Consider the following 18,418-nt stretch of genomic DNA (forward strand, 5'->3'; position numbering starts at 1 on the left):
GGACACGGGTTCGTGCCCCGGTCTGGGAAGATCCCACATGCCACGGAGCAGCTGGGCCCGGGAGCCATGGCCGCCGAGCCTGTGCTCCGCAACGGGAGGGACCACGGCAGTGAGAGGCCCACGTACCGCAAAAAAAAAAAAAAAATAGAATATGTGTGTTGCATTTATGTGCTCTAGCCTTTCTCCAAACTGTGCTATCCACTCTAGAATGCACTTCCTATTTTATTTAATTATATTTTATTTATTTATTTATTTATTTATTTTGGCTGCACTGTGTGGCATGCAGGATCTTAGTTCCGTGACCAGGGATCGAACCCACATCCCCTGCAGTGGAAGCGCCAAGTCTTAACCACTGGACTGCCAGGGAAGTCCCTGCACTTCCCTATTTTAGATTCCATCCAATTCTACAGTCTTAAATCTCGAGAATTCCCACTGAAGTGTTGTACATTGCATCTTCCTTCCTCAGGTTCTATGTTCTCGGCTCATCCATTCCCACCTTCTCTGTCCATCTTTTTCCTGGTGTGACCTTGGCTTAGAACTTGTCCCCTGGTGGATTGGGGGCTTCCTCCATCTGCCACTTCAACATTCTAAACATGCTCTAGGCTCTCTCCTCTTTTGGAGTCTTCAGCCTAGAAATGTCCTCATTTCTAGAACACACCACCCCCATCCCCACCCCCTTTGCCAGCTCAGTCCTTATGCCAGGAAATTCTCAATTGCCAGAATGCATCTTTCTGCATCTTCCCCCAGGCGATTCTAAGTTCCAGGCAAACTCCTTGCTATTTTCTAGGTTTTCCTTTGCCTCCAGGGCATGTTCTGAATTCTAGAGCATATATTCTGCCTTCTGAGTTCTAACATTATCTATCTAGATGCATGAAAAAACGAAGCATGCGATCTCTGTTTTATTCTGTAAAGATAAAATATACCTTTATACCTTCATCCCTGGTAGGTTCTGAGTTCTAGATTATGTCTAGATTATGTCTCCTGACTTAGGTTTGTTATGTACTGCATTAGGTCTGTTCTTAGATATCATTACCCTCCCCTCTGTGTTTGGGGTTCTGGGGTGAACCAGACACTCTTTTAAGTTATTGGATTGCTCTTGGCTTGTTCAAAGTTCCAGACCTGGGTTCTAGAATATGCCCTTCTATTTGGCCCCATGTGTGGATCCTACCCCAAGCACATTGTAAGTGTGGAAGTGTATGGCCTTTCTGCACTCTGTACTGTGTCTTCTTGCACGTGGTCTTCTAGATTCTACACCCAGCCTAGCTGAATTTTGTTTCCTTCTCAGGGAATTTGAAGTTCTAGAACAGCCTCCCTAAAACATCCCTAATTGCATCTCATGAGTAGATTCTGGGTTTTAGATACCATGTTGGGTTTTGGTCTAAGTCTGGCCTGCCCTCTTATAAACATTTTCTTGAATCTGACCTCTGAGTGTTGGGATTCAGGTGTCTAGATTCCCAGATGCACCTCTTCCAAGACCCAAGGTTACAGGCACCCAGCTGCCTCCTCTCCCAGGTCCCAGGGCCCTCAGTCCCCTCCTGTCCTCCCAGGAGTCCAAGGCCCCAGTCCCAGGCTTAAGACATAGTCCGAATATTGGGTGGAGCTGGAAATTATCCACTCTGAGAACCGGTTATGCCTCTGCCTGAAGGGAGAGAAAGAAAGGAGAGAAGGAGTGAAAGTCCCTCCTGCTTTCGGCTCAGCTAGATGGACCCGTCTGACCTGATGTGTGTGGAGGGAGTGGCTCAGGAGACCTCCCTTCATCTCCACCTGCGCAGCTCATGCACCTGGACCCCTGGGTCCTGGGGTCCTTGACTTCTGAGTTCTGAGGGGGCAGAAGTCTGAAGGCTGAGATTTCTGGGTCTACGGTTGTTGGTTGAAAGCCCAGACCCTTGTGTCCTGGGAGGAAGGGGATGTGGTCTCTGATTCCTGGGACTGGGGAGGAGAAGGCTGGAGGCTCAGACTCCTCAGTCTGGGGGAAGGGAGGGATAGGGGACCTAGATTCCTGTGACCTGAGAGAAGAGGTAGCTGGATCTTGGACTCCTGCGTAGTGGGAGATGGCTAGCATTGTCCCCACCATTTTTGTTTTTCCCGACTGGAGTGGGTCTTTAGATTCTCCTGGAGCTAGATATCTAGATATCTGGGAAGTTGAAGGAGGCAGGAGTTGGGCTGAATAGCAGGTGAGGACCATCCCTGTGACATTATACAGGTGACTACGTACCAGTGACCTAATTCTGTGACCCCAGTTTTGTGGCCTCCTGAAGACATGGTCTCCTTCGCCTGGGCCTGAGTTTTCTAGCTCATGCAGTAGGTTGAAGGGGATTCTCAGCAGGGCCAGAATAGACAGTGATGGGCTGGGCCTGAGTCGCTTGAAGGGGCGGGGCTTGGACCGGAGGGGAGGGGCCTGCAAACTTTCCACATTCACTCAGGCAATGGGGCACCCGGCTTCGGTTTCTCTGACTAGGCTGGGCCTAGATTTGCTGCCAGTGTCTGATGGAGTCCGACCTGTTTCTCCAAATGCTCTCACCCAGGTAGCCAGGCCTGGTTTCCTGGGAGCAATGGGTTTCCGTTTATCTTGTGCCATGATTGGAATGGATGGGCCTCAGTTTCTTCTGTGCAGTGCTTGGGTTGTCCTGCCTCAGTTTTCACTATGTAGTATCCCAGTGGCCGTGCCTCAGTTTCGCTGCCTGTGCTTTGACGAAGCCCCTGTCGGTTCCCTGCCCCCTCCCCGTACCCGCAGGCCAGCACCGCCGCCATGATGTGCGAGGTGATGCCCACCATCAGCGAGGATGGCCGGCGGGGTTCGGCGCTGGGCCCGGACGAGGCGGGCGGCGAACTGGAGCGCCTTATGGTCACGATGCTCACGGAGCGCGAGCGCCTGCTCGAGACGCTGCGCGAGGCGCAGGACGGACTGGCTACGGCACAGTTGCGGCTGCGCGAGCTGGGCCACGAAAAGGACTCGCTGCAGCGCCAGCTCAGCATCGCGCTGCCCCAGGTCTGGGCGGGGCCGGGGCGGGGCCTGAAGGAGGCGGGGCCTGGACTCGCGGAGGCACGGGGAGGGCGGTCCGGAAGGGGCGGAACTTGGCACTTGGAAGGGGGAGCGGCTTGCCGGTGATGGGCGGGGCCTGAGCCGCTTGAAGGGGCGGGACTTGGCAGAGATGGGTGGGGCCTCCAAACCCCCCAGTCCTAAGGAATGAGGGAGATGGGGAAAAGGATTGATCTGATTGTCCGGTCCTGCCCACGTCTGGATAGGAGTTTGCGGCTCTGACGAAGGAGCTGAACTTGTGTCGGGAGCAGCTCCTGGAACGGGAGGAAGAAATTGCGGAGCTGAAGGCAGAGCGGAACAATACTCGGGTGAGGGGTCTTGGGGCGGGAGCTAAGTGCGGTGGGCGGGGCCTTGGGTGTTGCAGCCTGACCCATTTTTTTCCCTCTATTTCGCCTTCCTTTCTTCTCCCTGCTCCTACAACTTGGTGGGTCTCCTCTGGTCCCCTCCTTCCTTCATGTCCCCTGCCCTATCTCCATAACTGTTCTCGTTTCCCGTACCACTCCTTCCTTGACCTGCCCCCCCACCTCTGTTATCCCTCTCTTTTCCTGACCTGTCTCTCTCCATACCACTTTGCTTGGCTCCACCTCTTCCATGTGTCCGCCCCACCTGTCTGAATCCTCTTCCTTCACTCTGCCTCTCTTCCCTTCACACTTTTCCTTGGCCCGGTGCCCTATCTCTGTAGCTTCTCCTAGAACACCTGGAGTGCCTGGTGTCCAGGCACGAGAGGTCACTGCGTATGACTGTGGTAAAGCGCCAGGCCCAGTCCCCGGGAGGGGTCTCTTCCGAGGTGGAGGTACTCAAGGCTCTAAAATCCCTCTTCGAGCACCACAAGGCCCTGGATGAGAAGGTATGAGAATTGGAAGAGCCTGGTTGTAGAACTCGTGGTTGGCTGGGGCTGTGTTGAACGGCAGAAATTCTGGCCGTGATTGGTTGGGGATGGCCCAAGTGGGAAGAATGTTGACTGTAATTGACTGAGATAGGCTATGCAGACTGGGACCTGAGTGGCTGGTAATAGAAAAATGTAATAGGATGGGGGATACCAGCGGGTGAGGCTGCCTTGGTAGCTAGTTGGGGATGCACACATACTATAAACAGAGGAATGCTAATGTCGCCCTATCAGGTCCGTCCCAAAGGTGTTCTGCATCAACTGTCCTCCATCAGGTCTGATCTCCATCTCACACTGTCTTGCCCCCATCCCCAGGTCCGGGAGCGGCTGCGAATGGCGCTGGAGCGGGTGGCAGTGCTAGAGGAAGAGTTGGAGCTGAGCAATCAGGAGGTGGGGGCGTGACCAAGAAGGAGGAGGGACTAATGAACTACCAATGGGGTGGAACTGATTGGGTGGGTCCTAGAATCTGTTGGGAGCAGGACTAGGGCAGAACACCAATGGGGTAGGACTATGGAGAAAACCAGTGAGGTTCCTAAGGAGGAACTCATTGGGCAGGACTAAGGGGAGTACTGCCCTGTGACAGTGAGACTAAGGTGAGAACCAGGGCTGGGGCTAAGGGAAAGAACTGACAATGGAGGAAATGGCTGGGTGGGGAAAGTCAGGACACCTCCACAAGGAGGCTAAGGTTAAGAATAAGGGTGGACTTCTCTGGTGGGGGGCTAAGGAGACATATAATGACGGCACAGGGTCTAAGGGTAGACTGTGGGATAAGGGTGGCCCCAGCAGAACCAATGCCAGTGGGAAGTAGAAAGAGGGTTTCTACGGCCTCCTTTGCCCTGATCTCCCTTTCCCATTGCCAGACTCTGAGCCTTCGAGAGCAGCTGTCTAGGCGCCGGTCGGGGCTAGAGGAGCCCAGCAAGGATGGGGATGGGCAGGTAAGAGGTGGAAGTCTTTCCTTCCCCTTGCTCTTCATTGGTCCTCCTCACTGTGATCCCACTCAGCCCCCTGACTTTGTGATGGTCGTTTTAATGTTTGGTACGATTCTCACTGACCCTAGGACGTCTGAACGCCTCAGACCCTTACTGACCTTTGACCTCTGATTCAAGTCAACTAGCTAACTTTTGTGACCTCCATGGCCCTTACTGATCTTTGATCCCCCCTCACCCCCATCAGTTTTCTCCTTGCATTCTCAATCTCTGTGTTCCCCACTCTGAGTTCTGTCCCTTCCTCCCTCACTGTCCCCATTCCAGACTCTTGCCAATGGCCTGGGTCCTGGCGGGGATTCGAACCGGCGCACGGCAGAGCTGGAGGAGGCCCTGGAGCGGCAGCGGGCGGAGGTGTGCCAGCTGCGGGAGCGCCTGGCGGTATTGTGCCGCCAGATGAGCCAGCTGGAGGAGGAGCTGGGCACGGCCCACCGCGAGCTGGGTAAGGCCGAGGAAGCTAACGCCAAGCTCCAGCGCGACCTCAAGGAGGTGAGGCCGGAGCCCCTGGTGGGCTGCCCTCTGTCCCTTCCATCCACTCAACCCTTCCTGTCCCCCTTTGCCCATAGTCACAGAACTCACGAATCTGGATTCAGTCCACAAGCTGTGTGGACTCTTCTCCTCTCTGAGTCTCAATTTCCTCACCTAATGGTATTTATGACCCTTGTCAGAGAGTTGGCACATGGCACATACTTGGTAGTCACCCAGTATCTGGTTGTAGTTATTATGTTATCATTGGGAAATTCTCTTGCACCTCTTAACTGAACTCCTTTGTCTGCATTTCACCCCATCCTGGCTGAGGTTCCTTGACCTTAACTCCCACGCTGCGGGGACTGCTGTGAAATGTAGGGCATGGATTCTTGAAAGCATTGAATGAGAAAGAAGAGAGAGCACTTTAGTTTTCATCATCCACTGGGGCTTTTACCTCGGATTTCAATTGTGGATGGCCCCAGGGCTTATTGGGAAGTGTGGTCCCACCACACCGGCTCCCAGGCAGGAGTCCTTCCCCCGTGAGACCCTGGAGCACCTTCTCTGGTTTTCTAAGCATGCGCTACCCTGGGGGCTCTTGGGAGATGCTGCCTCCCAGGTGGAAGAGCCCTTTGTTTCCTATGAGACCCTAGGGCACTTGCTCTGTGATTCTAAATCTGAGCTGTGGCAAGTTGCTGAAAAATCTAAGGCCTGGATTTTTTTTTTTTTTTTTCTTGCGTTATGCGGGCCTCTCACTGTCGTGGCCTCTCCCATTTGCGGAGCACAGGCTCCGGACGCGCAGGCCCAGCGGCCATGGCTCACGGGCCCAGCCGCTCCGCGGCATGTGGGATCCTCCCGAAACGGGGCACGAACCCGCGTCTCCTGCATCGGCAGGCGGACTCTCAAGCACTGCGCCACCAGGGAAGCCCTAAGGCCTGGATTTTTGAGGCTAGTGGGCTAAGAAGAGTGGAGACATTCCGTCTCATGGATCTTAGGTCATCCATATGAGGAGGGTCTAAGCCAGTACTGCCCCAGAAGTTTATGGGAGGTGCTGTACCACCATTTTAACTATCAGGTGGCAGGGGATCTAATGTCGGCTATGCCTGGGAGCTCTCGGCAGGTGTGGTTCCATCACTCTGACACCCGGAGGGCAGGGGACTTCATTTCCCAGGATACCCTGGGGTGCCTGAATTGGGGTTCTAAGCCTAGGCTACCCCCACGGCCTTCTGGGAGCTGTAGTCCACGTGGCCCTCTGTCACCTCTACAGGCGCTGGCGCAGCGGGAGGATATGGAGGAGCGGATTACAACGCTAGAGAAGCGCTACCTGAGTGCCCAGCGAGAGGCCACGTCTCTGCACGACGCCAACGACAAGTTGGAAAACGAGCTGGCCAGCAAGGAGTCGCTGTACCGGCAGGTGGGAGCACGGCCGAGGAGGGGCGGTGGGGGCGAGGCCGTGGCCAGTTTGACCTAGCTCCTCCCTTCCCCCCTGTCTGTGTCCCCCAGAGTGAAGAGAAGAGCCGTCAGCTGGCCGAGTGGCTGGACGACGCTAAGCAGAAGCTGCAGCAGACGCTGCAGAAGGCGGAGACCTTGCCGGAGATAGAGGCACAGCTTGCCCAGCGAGTGGCGGCGCTCAACAAGGTGAAGGGAGGCCTGGGGCAGCGCCTTGAGTCCCTGGGGCAAGGGGGCGGGGCTTAGAGGAGGCAGGGCCTGAGTCTGGAGGGATAGGTGACCCACAGCCCGAATTCTGCTGAAAAGGGTAGGGCCTGGGGTCCAGGGAAGGGACATGACTTGGGATGCTTGAAGGGCCTGGAGGTTTGGTGGGGGCTGGTGCTCTCTAGTTTGGACTGAACAGATGGGGAGAACATGAGAAGGGGACAGGGCCTGGAGACTAGAGGAGAGGGCAGGGCTTGAATCACAAGGGCAGGGTCTGGAGTCCTGTCGGGGAGGAGCCTGGGGCCTGGAAGCTGACTGCATCCTAGTGGGACAAAAAGTCAGATGCCATGGGTTCCATCCTCCAGGCTGAGGAACGTCATGGGAATTTTGAGGAGCGGCTTCGGCAGCTGGAGGCCCAGTTGGAGGAGAAGAACCAGGAGCTGCAGCGGGTGAGGAGGCTTTGAGGCTTGGGGTTTACGCCTGGGTGAGAGGGCTGTGCCGTGGATCGGGAGCTTGGCGCAGGGACAGCGCTCGGGGCTTGAGCGCCTCTGCTCTGTTCTCCTCTGGGCAGGCCCGGCAGCGGGAGAAGATGAACGATGACCACAATAAGCGGCTGTCCGAGACAGTGGACAAGCTGCTGAGTGAGTCCAACGAACGGCTGCAGCTGCACCTCAAGGAGCGCATGGGGGCGCTGGAGGAGAAGGTGGGCCCCAACCTAGGATTCCAATAAGCTGGAATCTTGGGGCCCCAGAACTTTCCCCAAACAGTTATCTGAGATCTCCCCAAATCTGGGCATCCTGAATTTGAAATTGATAGACTGCTCGATTGCTGGGACCACCACACTTTCAGCTAGTTTAAACACCCTAGAGCTGAATTCTGGGGCACCCACAGCCTGAATTCTTGGCTTTTGCCCAAGCCTCTAACCCTATGGACCCTCAAACTCTGAATCCGTGGAAATTTCACAGGACGCTGCATTTTGGGCTCCCAGGGACTCCCTGCCTTAGCAGCATCTTCGGGTCCACAACCCTCTCCCCATGCAGCTCACCATTCAAGCCCACCTCATTGCCCCTGGGGTCCCCTCAGGCCTGTCTCTGCGCACTGGAGGCTGCTTCCCGATCCCGCCCCCTCACTGCCCCCCTGCCCCCCCACAGAACTCACTAAGCGAGGAGATCGCCAACATGAAGAAGGTACAGGATGAGCTGCTGCTCAACAAGGTAGGGAGGGGGCTGGGGGGGAGGCCTTGGGTGAGGGCCAGGGAAATGGAGCAGGCATTGCTGGGGTCGGAATCAGCCTGGCTGGGAGGGGCTGACACTCAGTGCGGGGGAGGGGGCAGATTCTGACCTGACATCTCCAACATCCTCCCCCCAGGAGCAGCTCTTGGCGGAGATGGAGCGGATGCAGATGGAGATTGACCAGCTGCGGGGGAGGCCACCATCCTCCTACTCCAGGTGACAGTCATCTTCCTGTCCCACCTCTGCCCAGGGAGCCCCCTTGGCCAAGCACATCCCTTCTGATGCGAAGTCTCCCCCACCCCACTCTCTGTCCTCCTGAGACTTCCACTGGTCCCTTTTATTTTTGACCCCTGACTTCATGACCTCTGACCGCAGACCCTTTTTCCTGACCTTTGACTTCAGATCCCTCTCCCAATCCTATGACCCCAAGCTCTTCCCCGTGACCACTCACCTCTGTTTCCTTTTCCTGACCCCTTGGTCTGACTGCCCTCTCTATGCCCACAGATCTCTCCCTGGCAGTGCCCTGGAGCTCCGTTACTCCCAGGCACCCACATTACCTTCTGGCGCCCACCTGGATCCCTATGGGGCTGGCAGTGGCCGGGCAAGCAAGAGGGGTCGCTGGTCAGGGGTCAAAGATGAGCCCTCTAAGGTCAGCAGCCACTTCTGGGGCCTGGACTGAGCAGGGCTCGGGAGGGCAGCAGTAGGAGGTGGAGCCCAACATGCAGGGCTCTGGGCGGGGACTGAGTTGAGAAGCAAGGTCTCCTCGACCCACACTGTCTCCTCTTCTTCTGTCATCCCCACTTGCCCCGATGGCTCTTCACGTGGATGTCCTGCTGCCTGGTGAGAACTTTAGAGGAACGATGGGGTGGGAAGAGGTTTAGAGGTTTGGGGGGATGGTATGCAGGGTGTAGAATCCTAGAATGGATGGGGCCAAGTGAAGAAAGGAAGTGGGCTGGGTCAAAGGAAACAGTGGAATCAGGGGAGAGGACAGAGTCATGGGTGGTCAAGAAGAAGTACCCACCAAGAGAGAAAGCTGGGCTGGGAAAAGTGTGGGGGGCTGGGTCACATGGTGAGGGCAGTCAGTGTCAGGGGACATGGGCAGGGTTATAGAGGGTGGGCAAGGTCAGGATAGGTGAGGGAAGACCCAGCACCTACCTCGGCCCTTGTCCACCTGGCATCTCTCTGTCTCCACACAGAGATAGGAGTGGGAGCGGTCTACCCCTGCGGGGTCCATGCCACCTCCATTCCCTGGGGAGCTGGATGGCTCAGATGAGGAGGAGGCGGAGGGGATGTTTGGAGCCGAGTTGCTATCTCCCAGTGGGCAGGCTGATGTGCAGACACTGGCCATCATGCTTCAGGAGCAGCTGGAGGCCATCAACAAAGAGATCAAGTGAGTACTGGCCCAGTTCTTCCCCGCCCTGCCTGAGCTTAGCCCAAGGCCCCTCTGGTTCTGGAGACTGATCTGCACACCTAAGCCCAACTCCTTTCCTAAACATCCTCAAGGAATTCTGCCAGTCCAACACTATCCAGGAATCCCTGAGGAAATACCAAGAAGTCTCCTATGTGCTATATATACGTTACACACACCCCAGCCGGTACTCAGAATTTCCCAATATACCCAAGACTGCATCCCCAAATGCCAAAATTCACAATCCAGTCTGTCAAGAATCCTCCATTACATCATGGCTTTCATGGCTTCATGCAACAATTACCCAGAGACTCCCAGTACCCTGCGAATCTCAACACAACACAAGGTCCCCCAGTCCAAAACACCTTGAGAACCTCAACTCTGAATTTCTACCTAATATAACAACAATCCTCAATTTATTAAGAATCCCCCATCACATAAAGTCTACCCTGATTCCTCAGAAATTGCCCTATTTAACAATTCTCTAATAAAACTAAAACACTTTCCATGGGCCCCAGCAAACGTATCAACATGACCATCATCTTCCATTCAAACTTGTTGTGACTTGAGACAGTGACTCTCACCAAATGTCTCTATGACCTTCCCAGATCCTAGGTTGACCTCAGAGTCCCTGATCTCACTCTGCTCTTATTATGAGCTTGCTCTTGCTGTCCTCCTTGGAACCTGACCTCTTGCCTATAGTAATCCATTTATGCTTTTCCACAACGACTTGACTTGTTTATCAGCGTAGTCCTGATGCAGATCCTGATCATCCTGTCATCCCTAATCTCTCCACCGACCTCCTGAGCCTATCATATCTTTTTTTTTTTTTGTGGTACGCGGGCCTCTCCCTGCTGTGGCCTCTCCCGTTGCGGAGCACAGGCTCCGGACGCGTAGGCTCAGTGGCCACGGCTCACAGGCCCAGCCGCTCCGCGGCATGTGGGATCTTCCCAGATCGGGGCACGAACCCGTGTCCCCTGCATCGGCAGGCGGACTCTCAACCACTGCGCCACCAGGGAAGCCCTATCATGATATCTTGACTCCCCTTGAACCTGTGAGGCCGTCAGGGATCCACCCAGACCCTCTAACCTCATTGTCCCTTCCTCAGAATTATTTTTGCCCCTCCAAGCCTTCCTGGCCCATTGGGATCCCCCAACTCCCTCTCCTATTGGCTGCCTGAGTCCTCTCACCCCATCTCCCCCTTTTCCTCCTCAGGTTAATCCAAGAGGAGAAGGAGACAACAGAACAGAGGGCAGAAGAGCTGGAGAGCCGGGTGTCTGGCTCGGGCCTGGACTCACTGGGCCGCTACCGCAGTAGCTGTTCACTGCCCCCCTCCCTCACCACCTCTACCCTTGCCAGCCCCTCCCCTCCCAGCTCTGGCCACTCAACACCCCGTCTGGCACCCCCTAGCCCTGCCCGTGAGGGCACCGACAAAGCTGTGAGTATTCTTAAGTCTCCTCAGCTTGGTGGTGGTGGTGGGAGGTCATAAACAGGGCTCCCTAACAAAAAGCAACAGTGACCAACACACCAGTGATTTTCAAAAGCAACCTTAGCTTTCCCTAAAAGTTCCAACTCAAAGGGCAAATGGGAGGCTGAGCCACTGGGTTCCTGAACCCTAACTTGTACTTTAGTCAGATGTGATCTACTTTTACCTGTTTTATGCATTAAGTTTCTGCATAGGATTTTTATTTTTTTATGTTTTTGGCCATGCCATGCAGCTTGAGGGATTTTAGTTCCCCCACCAGGGATCGAACCCTGGGCCCTGTCAGTGAGAGCACCAAGTCCTAACTACTGGATGGCCAGGGAATTCCCACTGCATAAGATTGTTAGAAAAATGTCTCTGTGACCAAATATACATTTGAGAACTACCATTAGATCCTCAGAATTGACCTTTGAGGGAGGCACAATATCTATATGCCCTATTTTACTGCCTTAAACTCAGATTTCTTACTTTCAGAACCTGTAACTCATTAGCTTTCCTTGAGGCTGAGCAGATCCCACTCCTGACACCAGAAGCTAAGACAGTATAAATATGGGCTTATCAAGCTCCAGGGGGACTGCAGTTATTGCCTTTATATTTCTGCAACTCACCCGCACTTAATCTAGGCTATCTTTAGAAGTGGTTCCCCAAGTCAGGGGTATCCCAGACACCTCGTAGACATCCCAGCTAATGAGCCCCCAACATGACCCCTCCGATTCAATATAGCATCTCTGTCTCCAGAATCATGCCCCCAAGGAGGAAGCTGGGGCTCCACGAATGGAGGGACCAGCAATCCCAGGAGACACCCCACCTCCCACTCCTCGTTCTGCCCGCCTTGAGAGAATGACCCAGGCCTTGGCACTGCAGGCGGGATCCCTGGAAGATGGAGGGCCCTCACGGGGAAGGTCAGTAAGAATAAGGGATGGGACAGGGAGGGACTTGCTTGGGAGGAGGTGGTGGGAGTGGACAAAGACTTGGGATGAGAGGAGGCATCCCAGATGGGATCTATCTGTCCTGCTCACCCAGTGAGGGCACCCCAGATTCCCTGCACAAAGCTCCCAAGAAGAAGAGCATCAAGTCATCCATAGGCCGTCTCTTTGGCAAGAAGGAGAAGGGGCGAATGGGACCACCAGGTCGGGACAGCTCTTCTCTGGGTGAGTCCCCTGATTCCCTGTCTCCCTTCCTTTCTTCCTTCCTTCTTCTTCTTTACATATTCATTTGACATACAGTCCTGTCTTCATTCACTTGGTAATTCATTTAGAACACTGGAACCTTGGCAGAGGTAGAGGGGAGGAGAAGGGACAAGGAAAGGGCACTCTGAGGCCTGCCTGAGTGACTGGTGGGCAAATGAATTTGTTATGTTATTTACCTATTTTTTAAATAGAGAAAGAGGGAGGAGCATCCTAAAAGCAGGGCATCTGATGGGCTGGAGCCTGCTTGTCTGGTTTGTGAAATCCAAGTTAGTTAAATTTTCAGGAATTTTATGAGCTGCTTTGACATCACATTGGTAGCTTGAAATTGGTGGGATTATTTACACCATGGAAATTGGCATATGCTACAAATCAGGAAATACCTTCTTCCCCAGGGAGCCAGTTGTTAAATATTTACCAGCACACCACTGCCAGCTTACCAAGGCCAGCCCAGTGAATCCAGCCCTATTTTGGGGATTTCTCCAATTCCTTGCCTAGGAGGTGACATTGGTCCCTGTCTGGTTTTATCACTCCCTCTGTGTGGCCGCATTTACTAATCCCTCTGGGCCTCTGCTTTCCTGGCATCCTTCTCAACCCCCCAGCATCAAAGATTCTGCCTCCCCTTTGAGACTCTCCAAATTTTGGCCCCTCCCTGCCTCCAGCTGGAACACCCTCAGACGAGACATTGGCCACTGACCCTCTAGGGCTAGCCAAGCTGACAGGCCCAGGAGACAAGGACCGAAGGAACAAGAGGAAGTGAGTGTGGGTGTGTGGTGTGGAGGTGGGGAGGGTTGGTCATAAGTGAGAAGAAAATTCTGGAAGGGGGTGTCCAAGATCCTGAACTTGCTTACCTGGGAACTTGGGAACCCCTAGAGTTTTTTTTCTTTTTTTTCCCCTTTTCTCTTGATTAGTGTGGATGTGTTGTGGGGAGGGAAGGTGGATTACAAAGATTCACATGTATTTTTTTTAGCCTTCTGCCATGTTTTTTACATCATAAAAATTGCTTTGGTGGGGGGATGCGGTTGGTGAAGGGGGCCATGTAGGAGGGCTAGGTGTCTCTGTCCCTGCGATCTCCTGCCCTGGCCCCTTCTCCCCAGGCATGAACTTCTGGAAGAGGCCTGCCGTCAGGGCCTGCCTTTTGCTGCCTGGGATGGGCCCACTGTGGTCTCCTGGCTAGAGGTACTGGGGCCCAGAAACGTCCTGACTCTTTATCCCCAACTGCTCTGAGAACCCCCACCGTAGGGTTGGCTGGGTCCACCTAGTACCATCCTCCTAACTCAGAGGTGGCGGTGGAGAGGAGTTGGTGGGGGGGAGGCCCTGGGAGGGGTCAGGCTTCTTGTAGATACTCCTGTTGCTCTTTTTCCTTCTCCCCTCACCCCTGTCCTTCTGGCCATGCCCACCTTGGTCCTGTTGTCTCTCTCTCTCTCTGTGTCTCTATTTTCCTGCCTCTCTCCCCATCTCTGTGTTTTTGTCATTCCCTGTATTTCTTCCCATGTCTCTCCATGTCTTTTGCTCCTTTCTCTCCCCATCTCTGCCTCTCATCTCTGTGTGTCTCTCCCCATCTCTCTCTTTCCCCTCTGACTCTGGTATTACCCTTCTCTGACTCTCCTCCATTGTTTTCCTGTGTCTCCCTCTGACCCTCGCATCTCTTTGCCTTGCCCTCCTTCTCACTGCTTTCTCACGTCTTTCTGTTTCTCCCCCATTTTCCTTTCCCCATCTCTCTGTCTCCCTTTCTTTCTGTCCCTCTCCCATTTCTCCCGTTTCTCCTCCCGTATGTCTCTGTCTCTGTCTCATTTTTTCCCCATTTCTCCCTTCCTCCCTCTGGTCCAGCTGTGGGTAGGCATGCCTGCATGGTATGTGGCCGCCTGCCGGGCCAATGTCAAGAGTGGTGCCATCATGGCCAACTTGTCAGACACGGAGATCCAGCGCGAGATCGGCATCAGCAACCCACTGCACCGGCTCAAGCTGCGCCTTGCTATCCAGGAGATGGTCTCACTCACCTCACCCTCTGCTCCTGCCTCCTCCCGCACTGTGAGTGTCCAGGGGCCAATCCCAGCCCTTGCTGTCTCAGGGCCCCGCCCACTGTCCTCAGAGTAGCCAATCCTGAGCCCGCTCACTGCAGCTCTGTCTGATACACCCTGCTCCCCACAGTTTCTCACCTGGATTATCTCTTGAGAGTGGGGTCTCCCTTCAGGTCCCTCTGCCTCCCCTCAGGCTGTTTTACACACTGCAGCCAGAGGGATCCCATCCCGGAGAAAAAGCCAAATTCATATGGTTCTCTACAGGGCCATTGATGAGGGGCCCCTACCCCCCCCTTTTCTACTCTGCTTCTTGGCCCTTGCTGCTCCCTTTCCTAGGAGCACCCCTCCCTCTTTTTCCCCCAAGGCTGGCTCCTGCTCATCCTTGAAGTCTCAGCTCAAATGTCACCACCTCCAAGAGGCCTCCCTAACTCAACAGCTAAACTAGTGCCGGCCCCATCACCCCAACACATGAACACCCATTTTTTTTCCCCATAGCACATACTGACTTCTAAAATTTTATCATTTTGTTCCATACAGAAAAGTATGTGTTCCCATGCCTAATTCGGCTCCTCCAGGAGCACGACCCCCTGCCCCTCCCCTGTTCAGAAGCCCTCTCTCAACCTCTGTAACACCCCTTGCCCCTCAGTCCACAGGAAACGTGTGGATGACACATGAAGAGATGGAGTCCCTTACCGCGACCACCAAGCCTGTGAGTGCCCCCTGCCGGTGGCCTTGGGGTGGCACTAAATTTCCTTTGGGAGGAGCGGTGGAGTGTGGGGGCAGATGAATCTGTGGCTGTCTCTCCGTCAGTTTGTCCCTCCCGCCCTCCTCTGCTTGCCCCTTAACCCACCCCTTCTCTCCCCTCTTCCCACTAACTGGTCAGGAGACCAAGGAGATCAGCTGGGAGCAGGTAGGGGGCGCGGGGCGGGGCCGTGGGCGCATGAACAGGCTGTGCACGCTGCATGGACGCCCCTCCTTCTCCGAGCCCCGCCCCTCCCTTCGCCGGAGCACTCCATCCTCACCGCGGGAGGGGGGCGCTGCGCGGAGCTGTGCTCTTGACTGTGGCTTGTGGGGGTCGGCCTAGAAGCCCGGCTATTCCACCGTTAGTGGTGCACGGATCATTCCATTATGCTGGGTTGCGGGGGCTCCAGGGGCTGTTTCATTGCTCTAACTAGAGGGAGGTGCTGAGCAGCTCTTTTACCTAGAAAAGAGGGAAGTGGGATTGTTCCACGGTACAGGGGTGAAAAGGGAAAGCATTTGGGGCGGGGGGGGGGCGGCAGGGCAGGGGGAGAAGTTGGGGGGAAGGAGCTACATTTTGTTCGGGGGGGGGGCGGCAGGTCAGGGTGAGAAGTTGGGGAGAAGGAGCTACATTTTGTTCTCAAGAGGGGAGCGGGATGACCTCACCTGAGACAGAGGAGCTATGTTGGGTCTTTGTTTCCCAGCAAGGGGGAAGGTATGGATTATTTCCTTATGCTAAGAGGAGTGAAGGATTTGGGGTTGATCCAGAATATTGTCCTGGGCCAGATATAGCTAGACTAGTATTTTGGGGACAGTGCAAGAGTGGTGGATAGATCCATTATCATTTGTTGGGGAGAGAGCTACATTGGAAAATCCGTTGTGCTGAGTTGGGGGAGTAGTGATGTTGGACTGATCCATTGTTCTGAGTTGGGACAACTTTAGACTAGAGCTTCTTAAACTTTAATGTACAGTTCAGATCACCTGAGAATCTTGTGAGAATGCAAATTTTGATTCAGTAGCCTAGGGTCTGAGATTCTGCAATTCCAGCAAGTTCACAAGTGACGATAATGCTGTGGGTCCAAGGACCACACTTTGAGTAGACAAGGGCCTATGCTGTCATAATGAAGGAAAGGGAGACAATTTTGGATTGTCCATTGTCCTGAGCACAGATTGGCCATTTTCCTGCTATGGGATGGAGAAAGAACAACCTCGGATCTGGGGGAGGGGGGTTGGACTGTACCCTTGCATACATACGTGGGAAGGGGTCAGGGAGCCTGACTCCTCCCCCACCTGCCCATGGCCCCAGATCCTGGCATATGGCGACATGAACCATGAATGGGTGGGGAATGACTGGCTGCCCAGCCTGGGGCTGCCCCAGTACCGCAGCTACTTTATGGAGTCGCTGGTGGATGCCCGAATGTTAGATCATCTTAACAAGAAGGAGCTCCGGGGCCAACTCAAGATGGTGGACAGCTTCCACAGGTGGGGGTCGCCTGGCCCATGGGGGCAGTCCAAGGGGGGAAGCCCCACTTCTAGAGAGTCTTTGGCAAATAGGACCAGTGATGGGGAATTCCTTGGACTATCTTTGGTCCTCTAGCCCTGACTGTCAGGCAATCAAGACTCCTGTGCCCCTTCTACCCGTAAGAAGGCCCTTAAGCCCAAGTCCTGAGACAGCTTAGCTAGTTGACCCCATACCCCTTACAGGTTGGCTAATAGGAACTGCTTTTTGAAAATATGGCAACTCCTGGGAAGGTCAGCAATCAGTAGAACAGATCCAATGGAGCAATTCCCCAACCTCTGCCAGAAGACCACAGACAACGGGGAGAGCCCAATAGGGGTAGCAGTCATTGGGGTATGGGGGCTCATCTGTAACTCCACTATCTCTGCTACTCAGGGTGAGTCTGCATTATGGGATCATGTGCCTGAAACGGCTCAACTATGACCGGAAGGACTTGGAGCGGAGGCGGGAAGAGAGTCAGACCCAGATCCGAGGTGAGTAGAAAAGGGTAAACGTCCAGCTGGGAGCCAAGTTGGAGGAATTTGGAGCAGTGCTGGAGGAGGCACAAATAGGGGAGGGGGAGGGAGGCCAGTGAAGAGGGGGGTGGAGCCAGCATAGGGGCGTGGCCAGGAAGAGGAAGTGGGGATGGAGATATGGGATAAATTGGAAGGTCCTGGCCCCAGGAGGGGAGCAGCTGAGGGTCCCTTCTGTCCCCAGACGTGATGGTGTGGTCCAATGAGCGGGTCATGGGTTGGGTGTCCGGGCTGGGCCTGAAGGAATTCGCCACGAACCTCACGGAGAGCGGGGTGCACGGGGCGCTGCTCGCCCTGGACGAGACCTTCGACTACTCTGACCTGGCCTTGCTCCTGCAGATCCCCACACAGAATGCACAGGTGAGCTGCCGCTAGGCCGTGGGCATACTGGGCATCCCCACCTCACAGACTGCACGCTGCAACCCCTCTCCCACCTCTCCTCCTCAGGCCCGGCAGCTCTTGGAGAAGGAATTCAGCAACCTCATCTCCTTGGGCACAGACAGGCGGCTGGATGAGGTGGGCGCAGCAGCAGCATAGGAGACTCCACTCCCTGCGGCACCTCTAGGCTGGGAGCTGAAGGGGTGGGGCTTGACTTTGCCAGCGAGTCGTGGTTGGAGGAGGTGCCAGAAAAGGGGCGGGGTTAAAGGGGGGACGTACCCGGAGAGGGGTGGAGTCAAATGAAGGGGCGGAGTCGGTACGCGGCCCTAGTCCCTCACCGGCTGCCGGGCCCCTATACCTAGGACAGTGCCAAGTCCTTCAGCCGCTCCCCATCCTGGCGGAAGATGTTCCGAGAGAAGGACCTCCGAGGCGTAACCCCTGACTCAGCTGAGATGTTGCCCCCCAACTTTCGTTCGGCCGCAGCAGGGGCCCTGGGCTCGCCGGGGCTACCTCTCCGCAAGCTGCAGCCGGAAGGTGGGCGGATCCCAAACGCGACAGCCTCTCCTCCCCTCCCTTTCCTCGGGGCTAGGAACCTCCCTCTTCAGGTTCTGGAATGGCCTAGTCCTTTCTCCCCCAACCATGTCAAATGGACCGCTCCTATAAGCCAACCTCCTCAACCCCACCACACCCCCTTTCCAGGGTGGGAAATGAACTCGTCCAGTGTCACCTGGGATACTTTGAAGGAATCCAAGGCTATGGGAAACGGGGGGAAACCGGCCTGGATCTAGGCGGTCGTTGTCATCTCGGAAGGGGAAATCCAAGGGAGGACGCTTGGGGTTGAGGATCGGAGAAATACTGAGGGAGGAAGTGGGCATGTGTGTGTGTGCGCGCGCGTGCGCGCTTTCCAGGCTGA

General features: G+C 55.0%; 1 protein-coding gene across 1 annotated transcript in view; it reads left to right on the forward strand.

Moving 5' to 3' along the window:
• The window catches only part of PPFIA3 (PPFI scaffold protein A3), a 23,376-nt gene that overhangs the window by 3,858 nt on the left and 1,100 nt on the right, over positions 1-18,418 (forward strand). The window contains exons 2-28 of the mRNA XM_007463345.1: positions 2,735-2,989; positions 3,247-3,348; positions 3,723-3,887; positions 4,242-4,316; positions 4,787-4,861; positions 5,177-5,398; positions 6,642-6,788; positions 6,878-7,012; positions 7,393-7,476; positions 7,599-7,730; positions 8,179-8,241; positions 8,396-8,475; positions 8,764-8,908; positions 9,462-9,649; positions 10,883-11,105; positions 11,889-12,052; positions 12,174-12,301; positions 13,000-13,093; positions 13,435-13,516; positions 14,168-14,368; positions 15,005-15,067; positions 15,242-15,268; positions 16,403-16,578; positions 16,991-17,088; positions 17,312-17,487; positions 17,575-17,643; positions 17,868-18,039. Coding sequence (XP_007463407.1) covers positions 2,750-2,989; positions 3,247-3,348; positions 3,723-3,887; positions 4,242-4,316; positions 4,787-4,861; positions 5,177-5,398; positions 6,642-6,788; positions 6,878-7,012; positions 7,393-7,476; positions 7,599-7,730; positions 8,179-8,241; positions 8,396-8,475; positions 8,764-8,908; positions 9,462-9,649; positions 10,883-11,105; positions 11,889-12,052; positions 12,174-12,301; positions 13,000-13,093; positions 13,435-13,516; positions 14,168-14,368; positions 15,005-15,067; positions 15,242-15,268; positions 16,403-16,578; positions 16,991-17,088; positions 17,312-17,487; positions 17,575-17,643; positions 17,868-18,039 — 3,526 coding nt within the window. The 5' untranslated portion in view covers positions 2,735-2,749. The remainder of the gene's footprint in view (positions 1-2,734; positions 2,990-3,246; positions 3,349-3,722; positions 3,888-4,241; positions 4,317-4,786; positions 4,862-5,176; positions 5,399-6,641; positions 6,789-6,877; positions 7,013-7,392; positions 7,477-7,598; positions 7,731-8,178; positions 8,242-8,395; positions 8,476-8,763; positions 8,909-9,461; positions 9,650-10,882; positions 11,106-11,888; positions 12,053-12,173; positions 12,302-12,999; positions 13,094-13,434; positions 13,517-14,167; positions 14,369-15,004; positions 15,068-15,241; positions 15,269-16,402; positions 16,579-16,990; positions 17,089-17,311; positions 17,488-17,574; positions 17,644-17,867; positions 18,040-18,418) is intronic.

The sequence above is a fragment of the Lipotes vexillifer genome, unplaced genomic scaffold (assembly GCF_000442215.2).
Source record: "Lipotes vexillifer unplaced genomic scaffold, Lipotes_vexillifer_v1.1 scaffold802, whole genome shotgun sequence".
NCBI classification, from domain to species: Eukaryota; Metazoa; Chordata; class Mammalia; order Artiodactyla; family Lipotidae; genus Lipotes; species Lipotes vexillifer.